The sequence below is a fragment of the Eleutherodactylus coqui genome, chromosome 1 (assembly GCF_035609145.1).
Source record: "Eleutherodactylus coqui strain aEleCoq1 chromosome 1, aEleCoq1.hap1, whole genome shotgun sequence".
NCBI classification, from domain to species: domain Eukaryota; kingdom Metazoa; phylum Chordata; class Amphibia; order Anura; family Eleutherodactylidae; genus Eleutherodactylus; species Eleutherodactylus coqui.
The window spans coordinates 244,630,040-244,646,290 of NC_089837.1; the positions used below are offsets into that span (position 1 = coordinate 244,630,040).

Consider the following 16,251-nt stretch of genomic DNA (forward strand, 5'->3'; position numbering starts at 1 on the left):
CGATTTTCAGCTCGTGGAGGAAAAATTGCAGCATGCATTATAGTGTGGAAAAAATCCGTACTGCGCATGTCCGATAACGAGACGTCCGGACCATACGCAGCATTAGATAATGCAGACGAGTGACAGGTATGCATGGCTACCGGCCGGGTACAGGGTTGGATTCCGCTGTGGGATCCTGCCTCTGGAATCTGACTCGGTCGTGTGCAGCCAGCCTAAAGGAATAAGTTTTATTCCAGCTGTATTTTTAAGGCCAATTAATTTATCACTATATTCTACTTATACGTTCTTTTATAATAGTATAGCTTGGTGTCAGTCCACTAGAGAACTTCTGCTCACTTTCTCACTGTATGTCTTGAATAATTACCATTTCTTTAAGAGAATCCCAATATACAGTATGTATAAAGCCTGTCTGGCTGGATCTGATGCCATAGGGGTCTATGCTTTTACTGTAAGGTATAACCATTTGTACAAAGTCTAAGATTTAAACTCTGAATCAGCTCAATAATTGAAAAGCCTTTTTGTTTCTCTATTTAGTTAAGTAAATCATTAGTTTAGAACATTTCCGCATCCCCGTGTCATACTTTTTACTGGCTCTGAGTTCTTTCCTACAGTATTATGCCGTGTTCTGAAGAGATTCAAATGCACATGCAAAACATTGTTATTGAAATCTACTAGAATGGAAAGGGTTACAAAGCCAGCATTACTGTTTCACGTTGGTGATATAGGTTTTGAATTAATCTATTTCTTCAGTAAATGGAATGATCATTTAAAATCAGCATTTTGTGTTAGTGTTGTCTTTGTCTTATATTAAAATTAATTGGTAGATCTGAAACTTTTTTTAATGTGACAAATTAGCAAAAATAGAAAAGATTGCGAGGGGCAAATACTTTTGCAGAGCACTATATATTCCAATTTAAAAAAAACAAGCTCTTCAGTATTGCCAATTCTTGCTCTATATACAAAGTAAACTGCGGGGCCTAAATTGAATTCTACTTGCAAAACAGATAGTGTGTTATGCCTAGTGCAGGACCTGAAGGGGTGATGTATGACACAAGGATACTTTGAACTTCTTTATAATGCTCCACCCCATTTGGTGGAGTGTATCAGGTTTGCAAGAGTGTCCCTTTAACCCCCTTCATGACACTGCCGATTTCATTGGTTTCTGACTGCATCAAAAAATCATAATGTTTTCTTTGCTTTTTGCTTGCAAAATGAGCTGTATTTTCCAATGGTACAATTTTAGATAGCATAAAATGCATTGAAAAACTTGAATTGTGCCATTTTATGGGGTGTTTTGTTTTTACGGCATACATAAAAAATAAGTTTTAAAGGGGTTATTCGAGTTGTAGCTTCTCAGTAAAAGCTCTTCCCTGTGCACTAATGTAACAAATAGGCTTATACTCCCCTCTGCCCACTGCTTCTATATCCCGTGCCTCAGCTCAATCCTTCACTCAAATGTTTACTAGTAAATAGCTGTAGTCCTGCCTGGTTTACAGGACATCACAGGCACAGTAGCCAATGACAGCTCAGCGATCGAGCGCTGAACTCTATTATTGGTTGCAACACCTGTGACATTTTTTTGTTGTACCACTTTTAAAAAATAAAATACCTGTTTTTTGTTTACTGCCATATTCTGACCATCATAGCTTTTTAATTATTTCATTGTTGGGGCTGTGTGAGGGCCTTCTTTCTGTTGGGCATGTTGTAGTTTCTCCAAGTACCATTTTGGGATATGCAGGACTTTTTGGTTGCCTTTTTATTCAATTTTTTTTCATAAAGTAGAGGTGACCAAAAAAAAGAAGCGCAATTCTGGCATTATGTATTTTTTTTCTGATGGCATTTACCATTTTGGATAAATAATGCAACGTTTTACCAGATCACACTTGTAGACGCAACGATACCAAATATGTTATAACAATTACACTAAAAATAGAAATGGGGAGTGTTTTTAAAAATGTAATATTTTTATAATTAAAGTCTTCATTCAACTTATTTCAACTTTTTTTTTTTTTGTGCAACTAAGGGACGTGAATTTGCAATCATCCGAACATGTGTACAATATACTGAGAAGTTTCAATATTGTATTTGATCAACATATTTTGACACCATAACTTTTTTTTGTTTGTTTTTCATTCAATGTGCAATTTGTTTTGTGCCAGGCAAGCTGTAGTTTTTATTAGTATCATTTTGGTGTACATATGACTTTTTGATCAGCTTTTGTTCAACTTTTTTAAGAGATGGAGTACACAGAAACCACAATTCTAACATTGCAGATTTTTTTTTGCTTATGGCATTCACCATAAATTGAAAGAGAGCTGCCATTACATGGCTTTTTACCTAGCTCTGCCAGATTCCTGAAAGGCAAATCTGTCTTAGTGATCAAATGTGATCATATAGATATTACTACATAGCTATGCATATTGGCTTTGGGGGTTTACATCTTTTTTAGAAGCTTATGGCAAGAAAAATAGTTGCTAAGAAAAGTAAGTGAACCCTTTGAAATTACCTAGATTTCTGTGTTGGCTACTAATAAAATATGGTGTTATGGTTATCCAAGTCACAATTGTAGATGAAAACAATCTAACTAAACTAACAACACACAAACAATAGTACAGTTTGTGCCTATTATGGACCACATTGAGTGAGATAAGGTTCATGGTGCAGGAAGAAAAGGTAGGTGACCATTTCTGTTAATGGCTTATCCAAAAGATAATCTGCAAAAGGTGTTTAAATTTAGGAGAGAAGACTGGAGAAAATTCAGGACTGTTGCTTCTCTCCCTAGGAGTGGGTGTCCTGTTGATATCACTCCGAAAGCATAATAGTTAATCCTGAGAGAGGTGAGAAAGCAAAAGTCCTACAGAAGACTCTACAAAGTGCAAAAACCTCTGTCTGTCAAAGGAGTAATAGTCGGCACAGCAACTGTTGCCTCACAATTGGGCTTGGCACTGACTACACCGGTTTGCAACTGCCAGGGACTGCAGGTCTTCACAAATTAACTCTTTGATAACCAACATAACAGAATTAAAGCTGTTTTGTAAGGAGGAATAGGCTAAAATTCCCCCAAGCCATTGTGCAGGACTAATAAACAATTACCGGAAATGATTAGATGTAGTCATTGCTTCACAAAGGGGGTCAAACCAGTTACTGAGAGCAAAATTGTTCACATACTTTTGCTACTCAAGACATGTGATATTAAAGCATGTTCCTCAATAAATAGATGATCAAGTCTAATATTTTTTGACCCATCTGCTTGATTTGGTTCCCTTTATCTACTTTTATGATTTATGTGAAAATCTGATGCAATTTTAGATCAAATATAGGCAGAAATATGGAAAATTCAAAAGGGTTCATAGACTTTCAAACACCACTGTCTCTGTATTCAAAAAGGAAAACCAGAAATAGTCCTAATGTAATGCTAAGCTAGGGCTGCACTCAGGCAGATTGTTTTTCAGTTTCATTACCTGTTGCTTTTCAAATGTAGTACTTATGATACTTTTTCTTCTTGTGCCTTTCTTTATGATTGCATTGGTTAGTTAACAGTTGCTTGTATTTCTATTAAAGGGGTTGTCCCGCGCCGAAACGGGTTTTTTTTTTTTTCAACCCCCCCCCCCCCGTTCGGCGCGAGACAACCCCGATGCAGGGACGTACAGAAAGCTTACCGGAGCGCTTACCTTAATCCCCGCGCTCCAGTGACTTCTATACTTACCTGTGAAGATGGCCGCCGGAATCCTCTTCCTCCGTGGACCGCAGCTCTTCTGTGCGGTCCATTGCCGATTCCAGCCTCCTGATTGGCTGGAATCGGCACGTGACGGGGCGGAGCTACACGGAGCCTGCATTCTGCACGAGCGGCTCCATTGAAGAGAGCAGAAGACCCGGACTGCGCAAGCGCGGCTAATTTGGCCATCGGAGGGCGAAAATTAGTCGGCACCATGGAGACGAGGACGCCAGCAACGGAGCAGGTAAGTAAAAAACTTTTTATAACTTCTGTATGGCTCATAATTAATGCACAATGTACATTACAAAGTGCATTATTATGGCCATACAGAAGTGTATAGACCCACTTGCTGCCGCGGGACAACCCCTTTAACTGTCACATGTTTTATGCTTTGTACATGTGTAAAATGTGCATAAACAAGATTCTGTACAGAGATAAGCCATATACCTTTCATTGTTTTGATTGTTGTCTTCATCAACCGCACATTCATATTATAACAAGTGCATAAATGGCATTAAAAGCCAATGTTATTGTTTTAACAAGAACCTTTTGCTTTACCTTCACTCAGCTCACTGCAACACTAAGAAATCTTGCCGATCTTTCCCATTCACGTCCAAAGTTTCTTGCAACTAATGCTTTAATGGAGTTGTGCATTCTCTTGGAGTATTATATCCACGACAAAGATATATGCACCAATGTTTCACGAATATTAAGGTATGTACCATTAGTTTTCATGACGTTAATAAACATTGGCAATATCTGGTAGAACCAGTCATGGCATTCTCAAAAAGTGGATAACCAAGCAAGGATTTCATGTCTCTGGTTTGAAAAAAGTTTAATTTTACTATTTGCATGTCATTTGCACTGTAGAAAGTGCAAGCCAATGCACAGGGCTGTGATCATTTGTACCTTTTCGTTAACCCCTTACGGACGCAAACCTTCTTTTTTTCATTTTTGGTTTCTTCCCCCTCTTTTAAAAAATCATAACTCTTATTTATCCTTTCACCTAGCTGTGTAAGGGCTTGATTATTTGCGGGCTAGGTTGTATTTTTCAATGGTACTATTTAATGTACCATATAATGTCCTGAAAAACATTTTAAAAATTCTAAATGGAGTGAAATAGGAAAAAAACAAAATGAATTAGAAATTTTTTTTTTAATTTTTCCGTCGACATAGTTGTGCGAGGGCTCATTTTTTGCGGGATGTCCTGTAGTTTCTATAGGTACCGTTTTGGAGTACATATTATTTTTTGATTGCTTTTTATTACATTTTTTCTTGGAGATGGTGTGACCAAAAAAATGCAATTCTTGTTTGTTTTTTTTCCTGACTACATTCACCATGTGGGGTAAGAAATGCATTGCGTTGATATATCAGACTTTTATGGACACAGCGATACCAAATATGTTCTTTTTTTAAGATTCTATTATTAGAAAACTTTTATTACCTTGTATTTTTTAAAATAATTAATACAACTTTTTATACTGATTTTTACATTTACATTTTTTTTTTTTTTTTTTTAGTCCACACTGGACAAGAATTTGCGATGGTTTAATCGCTTCTGCAGTATGATGTAATATCATTGTATTACATTATACCACAATCAGACAGGCATTCTATCAAGCCACACCACAGTCATGACTTGATGGGTAATCTGCCATAGCAGCTGTGCGGGCTTTCAGAAGCCATGGCAACTGCACAGCACCCCGCTATCATCACAGGAAGCTGTTCTGAGACCCTCGAACTACAGGGTATTTAAATGCCGCTGTCATATTTGATGGCAGCCTTAAAGGGTGAACGGCTCCGATCAGTGGTAGCTGACACCTGCATTGGATGAAGCGGGATTGGCTCCCAATCCATCTCCCTACAGACACTGAACGTCCATGACGTAACTGGAGCATTAAGGGGTTATAAACCCTACTCTCTTTTAAAAGTTCAATGGCTTTAGTGCCTATGGTCCAGTACTGGAAGCTCCTGCAGTGGACATATGTCATTCATGCAGAAATGACATGGATGCAGTGGTCACTGAATCGATGAACGCATGTGACTGCTGCAAGAGTTATCAAACACGTGGGCACTGGAGCTGTAGGACTTTTAAATCATGAGTAGTTTTTCTTTTGGTTCGCTTCTTTTGTTCTTTCTTTTAATTCTTTTTTTTTTGTCTGCCCCCTGAGTGTTTAAAGAGAAAAAACTCTTGGAAAACCTCTTGAATATTTAGATTGGCATTTTGCTTAGTCCTCGTTCACACGGGCAACAAAGTTGCATGATTTTGTAGTGTTGCTACAATACTACAAATCGCATGTATGAGATTGAACCAATCACAGTCATTCATCGACTGCTGGCTGTGATTGGCTGAAGCTTAGCCAATCACAGCCAGCACTCGATGAATTGCTGTGATTGAACCAATGACAGTCATCCATCGAGTGCTGGCTGTAATTGGCTAAGCTTCAGCCAATCACAGCCAGTGCCTACAGAAGCCAGTCATTTTTCAATCCTCAGCCAGAACAGAAGAGGAAGATCCGTGCCGGAACCCAGGGAGAAGATGCGGCCGGGCTGACAGCGTGTCTATGGTGATGTATGTGTATTTTTTTTCTCCTCTTCAGCTACAGCTTATTTTTGGAGTAAGGCTTATATGACAAGCCTCCCCCGAAAATCCTTGCATGTGATGCTACAAAGTCCCGGTATTGTCGCGAGAAGATGCAGTGATATCTCACGGACCAGCGATGAACGTGATATCGCCCGTGTGAACAAGGCCTTAGTGTTAAGCACTAAACAAATTTGATTATTGATTTAAGCAACTGAATTTCCCTACATGCTGCTACAATGTTTCTCCTTGCATCATATCATATTTTCCAGAAAATAAGACTCTGTCTTATATAAATTTTTGTCCCAAAAGAGGCACAGGGTCTTATTTTCAGGGGATGTCTTATACCTATGTAGGGAGTTGTTGTGTTAGGTTGCTTTCACATCAGGGGAAGGTTAGTTTTCCTGCTCTGTTTGGGGAGCATGAAAGGGTGGTCCCTTGGCCAAGTTTTATGACGGAACCAAACAGCGCTGATCGGACCTCACTGACTATAAGGTCCTTCAGTTTCCATTTAGCTGCCTGGCATTTTACCGGAAGCGAGAGCTACATGCAGCGCTGTTTCTTCTGGTATTTTGTGCCGGATCTATTCCAGTGCAGATATGAACCCAACCTTATTTTTCTTTTGTTATTTGTATACGCAAGTTGGAACAAGGTTGTATGGCGGTATAAATGAAATGAACCTGATTAAAAAAATACATTGCAAATAATTGTCTCTCTTGCTACCTTAATACTGTTGATATATAAACCACTGATGGTTTTTTGTTCTTTTTACCTTTTGAAGCAAACTTTCTCTCTATCACGATTGCTGTGTGGCTTTGGCTCATTTCTCCAACTGTTATTCCATATTCTTGTCCGTACTAAACAAATATCCAAATAAACAGGTTAGTTCATTTTCATTCAAAATCTATCTTGTGTGTAAACATCATAGTCCTTTATCAATCTGAGAGGGATTACATATGGTATAAAAGGGATTCAGAATATGAAGCGTTAACACAGTGGTGTGCTTCTCTATATTGTTGTCCCTGAGTGTGTGATAGAATATGTTTAATCACCTGAGTGATGTAGATATACAGTATCAGCAGTTATATGCTACGGTAGCTATAGCCATCTAATCCTAGAATGTTTAATATTGGAAGGTTCTTGTTGGCTATTACCGGTATATAAGCTATAGAATAGGAATGCTTGCTGCTCTCTTTGCTGTTCTGTGTCTGTTCTGTGGCAATAACTTGTGTCAGAAATTAGCTCGGTTTCTTTTATGAAAATGTCACTTCTCCCAGAGAAACAAAGCAAGCCATCACTTGCTGCGCATACATACAGATGTTATGTACATTATGTTTGGAAACATGGGGGTTTATATTTAGGTTTGGATTATTAAAATAGTTTGTATTTTGTGAACCAAAAACTCAAACATAAAAATTAGTGCATATACAGCCTTTTGCTTAACCCCTTAAGAACATGGCCTGTTTTGGGCACAAGGACGCAACCATTTTTGGGGATTTTTATCTCCACTTTTCAAAAGCCATAACGTTTTTATTTTTCGGTCAACGCGGCCGTATTGAGGCTTGTTTTTTGCGTTGTGCACTGCAGTTTTTATCGGTGCCATTTTTGGGTACATAGACTATATTGTAAAACTTGTATAGTTTTTTTTTTTATGATAGCATCAATTCTGCTATTGCTTTTATTAATTTTTTTTACAGCGTTAATTATGCAGCATAAATGACACAACACATTTGTTCTGTGGGTGTGTATGACTACAATGCTACCAGAATTCAGTTTTGTTTTTTTTTACATTTTTCCACTTTTCCGCAATGAAAACCCTAAATCGCTGCATTCAAAGTCATAGGTTTTTGTGTGATGAGCTGTAGTTTTGTATGGGTACCATTTTGGGGTACCCACAGCTTTTTTGCTCACTTTTATTGCGTTTTTGGGAGGCAAAACAAACAAAATTAGGCCTTTTGCCGCGCAAGATAAAAAGTGTGTTCAATTTGTTGTAGGGGTCGTTAGGGATACGACAATGCCTAATATGTGTGATTTTTTTTTTTTTTTTCTAATAGCGGAGAAAGTTGTTTTTTTTAAACATTTTTTTAAAACTATTTTTAACTTTTCTTTTTTCTATCCCTGTAGGGGACCTGAGCCATAGCTTCTATGATTGCAATGATAAAACAAGGGGTTTACAGCGGGGGTCGCTGTCCCCATGCACCCCCACTGTTGCAGCGGGAGGCTGGCTATCGGTCATAGACGGTTCCCGCTGCTAGATGGCGCAGGATCTCTTCTCATCTTGTGCTATCTACATGACATAAGGTTACATCATGTTGCGCTGAGTACCTCACTGCCATGACGTAACCTTACGTCATGTGGCGTTAAGAGGTTAAAAACTTTATGCACATGGCCATATAACGGATCTGTTTTATATGGTCCCATAAAAGGGCTTCCATTCTAGTGCATGAGGTCTTTACAGTACTATTTCATGAGGAGGATTGTTTTGTGATGGATAAGTAGGTACATAGGGCACCAGGTGGAGTGTGTACAACAACATGCAGGTGCTCCAGTAACAGGGTCCATCAGTGGAGAAGTAGCAGGTATTGGCCCAGTGGTCTAAAAGGTGTTATTTTTTATACCATAGCACTTGCTGTTTTCCTCATACTTACAATGTAAAGGGGTATTCCAGCACTTTGCAAACTTCTAACCTTTTACCACAGCCAGCCTCAGTGAAGTATTCAACAATGCCTTTTGCTTACCTTAAATGAGTGCTTGCACCACAGTCTGGGTGAGTCACATGACCCCTGCTGTCCTGGTATTACATCAGAGGAAGTCTAACTAACAGCTACCTGTCCTGACCATCCTTTAGCATGAATATTTATGAGCTGGGCGGGAATTTAGAAGCGGAGGATCACCCTGAGTTATGAGCAGGCACAGTTGTAACTTCAGAAGAGGGTACTGCATACTCACTAAGGCCACTCTCACACATGCGGCCTCCAACAGCGAGATTTAGCGCACCCCATTATTGTGATGGGTGATGAGGTGCACTAAACGTGGTAAAATATATAGCATAGCAGACAGTGCTCGAAAATTGTGGTGTTAGAAAATGTAGCCATGCGTGTGTGAGACGGGAGAAGCGTGTGATCAGTCGCTTGTGTAGGAGGAGTCCAGGAGGTGATCAGTGTGTGCAGGACTCTGCTGTGTCGGTTGTGATCCCTGTTGTATGGGATGAAGAATGTATGTAGCAGAGCTATGTGTGACGTGCATTTACCAGAGATGTGTGTATGTGTGTGACATGTGCATGTAGCAGAGCTGTGTGTGGGGCCCGCGCATGTGTGTAACATGCGTGGGTGTGTAATATGTGTGGCTGTGTGTATATCTATGAGCTCAGATGGGCCCACTTAGCACATCACTGGGAGATAAAAGGCTGCAAGTGTGGAGTGAGCACATCTACCTGGTGGACTTCTGCTGTTTGCTGACAATTCCTGCATGTTAGAAGTGGGTGAGAAACTACCGTCTGGTTGGCGCTTTGATGGGAAAGTATTTATTATGTTTATTGCTTTAAATATATGTGCTGCCAGTGGGTTTTCTGTTCTATTGCTGGAATCAAGAGAATAGAGCTGTTTGAACTTTATTATGTAGTGAGCAACACTGTTCTCTGACACCACCCACCACCCTATGCAGACATTGCTTATATATATGTATATATATGATCCACTGAACACTAATGTTCTATCGATGGGATGACCATCGTCTAAACGGCACTTGTGTGGAGCGTTAGGACAGGCAGAGAACACAGTTGGATTGCGTGCTTCTCGCTCGGCGCTTCACCTTCAATGTGAAGCATGAAGCGGTTACATGCAAAAAGAATCCTGTGATCCAGCAAAGTTTTTTTGTAATGCTGACTGAAAGTGAACAAATCAAATATATTTTTTTGCATTTACACGGGACGATTATTGCTCATTATGTTCGTTTGAATGAATTGAGCGATAATCATGCCCTTAAGAGTGTCCTCCCGTATGAGAGTAGATTACAGTTGCAGCTATAGCTAGTGACAGTGATACAGGTCGTACCTCTTATTCAGCTTTGTGAAGCAATGGGAACAGCTAGATTATTTTAATTGGTTTAGTGGGTGTGATTTAGTATTCATGAGCGGTCTGTGAGTGGAGGATGTAGAGTGAACAGGCAGAGATGCCGCCCAGGGGATTATGGGAGATGTAGTAGAGTAGCACAGGAGGCATATATTTATATTCCCCAACACTTTTGCTCGATTCAACCCAAACAACCAATCACTGTGAATCAGCCAACCCAAACACCAATCAGCTTGTGAATTGAGCAGAAGTGTTGTGGACTATAGATATATGCGCACAGGAGGACTGTGAACAGGAAGTTCTTATGTAAACCACAACAAAACACAGTGCTGTGCAGAATGAGGAGGAATGCAGAAAAAGCGGAGAAAGGTAATGGATTTACTCTAGCACTGTGAGATGATTTATGACTATTTTGGAATTTGACTTTTATCTCGGAATACCCCTTTAAATACAGACTTTATAGTACATCAGAAAATCTGTTTACATCTACAATAAAGTCTTCATTTGGCTAGTTTTAATTCCCACTAGGATTCCACACCCAAATACAGAGCGTCCCAACAACAGCAGCATTAAGGAAAGCATGAAAAATATGTCTGCCAGTATTTAATACAAGCAAGATGGAATATTCCTCTGGGAAAAGCCATTTTTCTTTAGTGCAGGAGACAGACAAACATTTCCTAAAAATCAGGGTTGGCAGTGCGGATTGCTATCCAGGCAGTGCTAACCTGCTTTATTGCCATACCGATTAAGGTCACTTTGTCTATTAATCAACTTCTTCCAGCTTCACTCTTGCTGTGAAGAGACATCTGTAACTATTGTGATAAATATGTCATTTCATTCGTAGAAAAGCCTTGAGTCATTGCCATCTTTCTAGTATATGACTGGTATACAGATACTTGGGCAGCAGTTGAAATTTAGACTGCTCTCACATGTGTGTTCAGAAAACGCTGGGAGTTACATTTCAAAGTTGTTGTTTTTTTAGTTTTTAAACCTTTTCCAATCCACTGACTTCTTCAGACATTCTGATTGAAGGCTGTACAGCTCCGATGTCAGAAGACAACCGGCAGGGTATTCTTACTGTATATTACTGACCGCCATGTTGTCGGGGGGGGGGGGGGGCTCTCCAACATGCCTATGCTGCAGTACTGGCATGCATGCGTACTCTAGCCAGCAGATGGCGCCATTATATAATGGCAGAAAGAGAAAACCCCCTAGAAAACCCTGAATCCGAAATTGGATTGCAGAGGGTTCATCCTGCACACTGTAAGAAGAGAGTAGGAAGCATTATACCTAGCAGCAGAGGCACAAACAGCTGAATAGTAAACGGTGTATTAGCATGCACTGCGTTTCATTCTTTCCAAAAAAAATAAAACTTGAATTTGTTTGTAACATTTCTCATGTAAACAAACATGAAATGTTGCTTTATTTATCTTTTAACCCCTTAGTGACCACCCTATCGTGTTTTTATGTCCCGCTGTTGAAACACGTGTATGGAGGGAGAGAGCGCTGCTGTCTCCCTCTATACATCACTAGTGTCAGCTTTTTATTACAGCTGACACCTGCGGGCAACACGATAAGAAAAATAAAATCGTTTTTTTCATTTTAACAACCTGCGGGCAACAGCCCCATTTGCACCCCCTCCTCATCCGTGGGGAGATTGGGGGAGCCGTGTGGGTGTCAAGGCAGCTGGGGGCTTTTTGGAAGGGCCCAGGGCTGTCATGGCAGAATGCCTATCAAGCCATCCCCATGGGGTGGGGTGATAGACTGCCTGTCAGATTGCAGTATGATGTAATGCTATAGCATTATATCATACTGCAGGAGTGATCAAAGCATCGCATGTGGTGGCTCCTCCTGTGGGCTAAAATAAAGTGTACAAATAAGAACAATAAAGTTTTATTAATCATTTAAAAAAAAAAAAGTTTTAAAAGTAAAAGAAAAACTTTTGCCATATTTACAATAAAAAATCTAAATAATAAAACAAAATACATATTTGATATCACTGCGTCTGTGAAAGTCCGATCTATCAAAGTGATGCATTAATTACCGAGCACGGTGAACATCATCCGAAAAAAAATTAAGAATGCCAGAAATGCGCTTTTTTGGTCACCCTATTTCCAAGAAAAAAAATCTGATACAACTTTTTGATTGCTTTCTATTTAAAAATGGTACCAACGTAAACTACAGGACATCCCGCACAAAATGAGCCCTCGCACAACTAAATCGGCACAAAAATAAAGTTAGTGTGCACAGAATATGGAGACAGAAAATAAAAAAATAAGTAGTAGAGATGAGCGAACCTACTCGGCAACGCCCCTTTTTCGCCCGAGCGCTGCGATTTTCGAGTACTTCCGTACTCGGGCGAAAAGATTCGGGGGGCGGGGGGAGGCGTGGCGGAGCGGGGGGGTAGCAGCGGGGAACAGGGGGGAGCCCTCTCTCTCCCTGAAATTCTTGGAACTTTTAAGGCTCGGTTCTCACAGGGCGGAATCCCGCTGGAAATCTCGCAATTCATCGAGCACTGGCTATGATTGGCTAAGAGTGAGGAAGAATGGAAGCAGTGCCAGGACCCGGGGAGAAGCTGCTGCGGCCCCCCAGACAGTGCAGGAGAGGTGATGTATACTTTTTTTTTTTTTTCTATAGCTACAGCTTATTTTCCGGGTAGGGCTTACATTTCAAGCCCCCTCGAAAATCCTTGCATGTGATGCTACAAAGTTGTAGCGTCAAAATGCGATTTTGTAGCGCAACAAAATCGTGGTGTTGCCGCGAGAAGACACAGCGATATCGCACGGACCAGCGATGCAATATCACTGCGATTTTCTCGTGGCTATGTCCTGCCCCCTCCGTGAAGGAGGCCTTAAAGGAGATGTCTCGAGGAAGCAGTGAATTTTTTTTTTTGCCCAGTCCCCCTAATTAAACATACATTACTAATTACCCCTGTAAATTACTTTCCTAGCTGGTTTCTACTTACCGTTCCAGCGTTTCAGCAACTTATAAAACTTTTTCCCAAGATGGCCGCCAGCTCTTTTCGCATCGCTTGCTGTAGCCAGACGTGCGCGCTCCCGAGACGCTACCAGCTGTGTCTCCATGGCAACCAGACGCCCCGCAGCCGCCGACCGGACCCCTGGAGTGAACACGGCCGACCAGTCACCCACCGCCAGGCAGAAGGTAACCGGCGCAGCCCCCCCCCCCATCACAGCAGCAGCCCCCCCCGACCCAGCGACAGCCCCGCCCGGCCCAGCGCTAGTTCCCCCATCACAGCGGCAGCCCCCCCGGCCCAGCGCTAGTTCCCCCATCACAGCGGCAGCCCCCCCGGCCCAGCGACAGCCCCCCCCCCCGGCCCAGCACTAGTTCCCCCATCACAGCGGCAACCCCCCCCGGCCCAGCGACAGCCCCCCCCGGCCCAGCGCTAGTTCCCCCGGCGCAGCGACAGCCCCCCCCCCCCGGCCCAGCGACAGCCCCCCCCCCCCCGGCCCAGCGACAGCCCCCCCCCCCCGGCCCAGCGACAGCCCCCCCCCCGGCCCAGCGACAGCCCCCCCCCCCCCCCCCGGCCCAGCGACAGCCCCCCCCCCGGCCCAGCGACAGCCCCCCCGGCCCAGCGCTAGTTCCCCCGGCCCAGCGCTAGTTCCCCCGGCGCAGCGACAGCCCCCCCCATCGCAGCGGCAGCCCCCCCCCCCGGCGCAGCGGCAGCCCCCCCGGCCCATCACTTACCAGGACAGCTGGACGGCGGGACAGCTGGGCGGCTTCTCCGGACAGCTCGGCAGCTCTGCACCTTCCTCTAACAGAGGAAGGTACAGAATGGCCGCTCCAGCGCGCTCCCGAGCAGTGACAGCTCGTCTGCGCATGCGCAGAAGAGCTGTAGCGGGGAGCACACTGAAGCGGCTCGTGCTGAATGGAGAAGACCGGACTGCGCAAGCGCGTCTAAAAAAGCAAGCTGCCAGCGAATTTAGACGGAACCATGGAGACAAGGACGCTAGCAACGGAGCAGGTAAGTGGAATAACTTCTGTATGGCTCATATTTAATGCACGATGTATATTACAAAGTGCATTAATATGGCCATACGGAAGTGTATAACCCCACTTTGTTTCGCGAGACCACCCCTTTAAGTGTAGCATTTTCCTGGGCACGTTAAGACTTGTGGTTGGAGAGCATATGTTATTCATTTACAGTCTAGAAGTCGAAGAATATGTCCACCTTGTCACTGGATTAGTGTATGAAAAGACTAATATTTTGTATATAGTTGCAAGAAAAGTGTATCAAAACTAGAAGGATCCAGCATCCACAATAATAAAAGCTGTGAAACTTCCTGCTATATTCATCCAGGATTTAATTAAATAATGGAAACACCCAGGATTGAAAATAAACATCTAGGTATTACCATTATTTTGATAAAACCCTTCGTGTGTTTTATGTGTGTGTGTTTTATATATATATATATATATATATATATATATATATATATATATATATATATATATATATATATATATATATATATATATATATATATATATATATATATATATATATATATATAATCACAATTACAATAGACTAAAGCCCCGTGTACACACAAAGATGATCTCTCAAAATTCATTCAAAAGATAAGGAGAATGACAGTTTGAGCGATCATTTTGCATTAACTGCTAATGGGCACTAACGCCCATTAGTAGTTTATTAGTTTCATTTGCATGTAAATGAGCCTCCCTTCGCTGTATGCAGATAACAGCAGGTGGTCTGTTATCTGTATACAGCCCCTTTGTTTTTCCTCAGAACTGCAGCTGAATACAATGTTATCAGCACTCCCGTGGAGAATCACGGCCTGTGGTTCCTGCTATCAGCTGGCTGGCTGAATGATGGATTTTATACTCAGCATAAAATCATCGTTCGAGCAAAAAGCAAACGATGGTAGCATTTATACGCAATGATTATCGCTCAAAAGACATTGAGAGAATTTTGAGTGATAGTCCTCCCGTGTAAATGGGGCTTAAGATACAGTTGCAAAAAAAGTTAGCCTTTTGGAATTACGTGCATAGATTGCTAATAAAATGTGGTGTAATAGGTGAATATAGATTTTAAGCCCCAATAAGGACAGAACTCAAAGTACTGTGTAATATGCAGTGACATTATTATTCTTATTAAAATCACAATATAACTAAATTAACAATGCAGAAACAGTTGATTTCATTCATGTCTTTTATTTAGGACATTGAGTAAATATCCACAGTACACGGAGAAAAAGTAAATCAACCTCTGTATATAATGGATGCTGGATCCTTCTTGTTTGAGTCGTTGGCACACATTATGATCATCATTATTTCCTCTCTAATAGTTCATTTTTGGGGCAGTTGCTATGCAACTGTCCCACAGCTAATCCATTAGAGTGGGTTAGCTGACCACAGTGCTGCCAGGCTTGTTTAGAAGGTAGTTCCTAATTGGCTAGTTTCTCTTTAAATATACATGGCTGCTGCAGTTTGTTGATGGTTATAGCACAAGCTATCTCAGTTTAAATTTAGTATTCATTGTTTGCGTCTAGCATTTTGTTACTACTCTAGCTGCCAGCACAGTCTTGTTCCTGTGGTTGGTTCTACTCCAGCCATTACTTCTAAGCCTTTTAGCTTTTTTTGCTCTTTTCCTGTTTGTCTTGCGTCACAGTTCAGCTTTGCTCAAGTTTGGTTTTCTTGTCTCTGGGTTTTAGTGCTCTTTGATTGTTTCCTTGTCAGGGTTAGTGTTTCAAATAGGGTTTCCTCTAGGAATATCTTTAGCAGTGCTTGGAGACAGTGGTGTCTATTGTTAGGGTCAGTTTTAGGGATAGATATGGAGAAAGCTACAGTTGGGTTTAGCTATTGTCAGCTTATCAGTTCAGCATCTCCTGCCTTATCTGATACCA

At 41.6% G+C, this 16,251-nt stretch overlaps 1 protein-coding gene across 2 annotated transcripts in view; it reads left to right on the top strand.

The window, feature by feature from the left end:
- The window catches only part of ARMC2 (armadillo repeat containing 2), a 143,395-nt gene that overhangs the window by 102,171 nt on the left and 24,973 nt on the right, over positions 1–16,251 (top strand). For both annotated transcript variants that reach the window (XM_066607512.1, XM_066607503.1), the window contains exons 11-12: positions 4,284–4,429; positions 7,078–7,177. In XM_066607512.1, the coding sequence (XP_066463609.1) occupies positions 4,284–4,429; positions 7,078–7,177 (246 nt within the window). The remainder of the gene's footprint in view (positions 1–4,283; positions 4,430–7,077; positions 7,178–16,251) is intronic.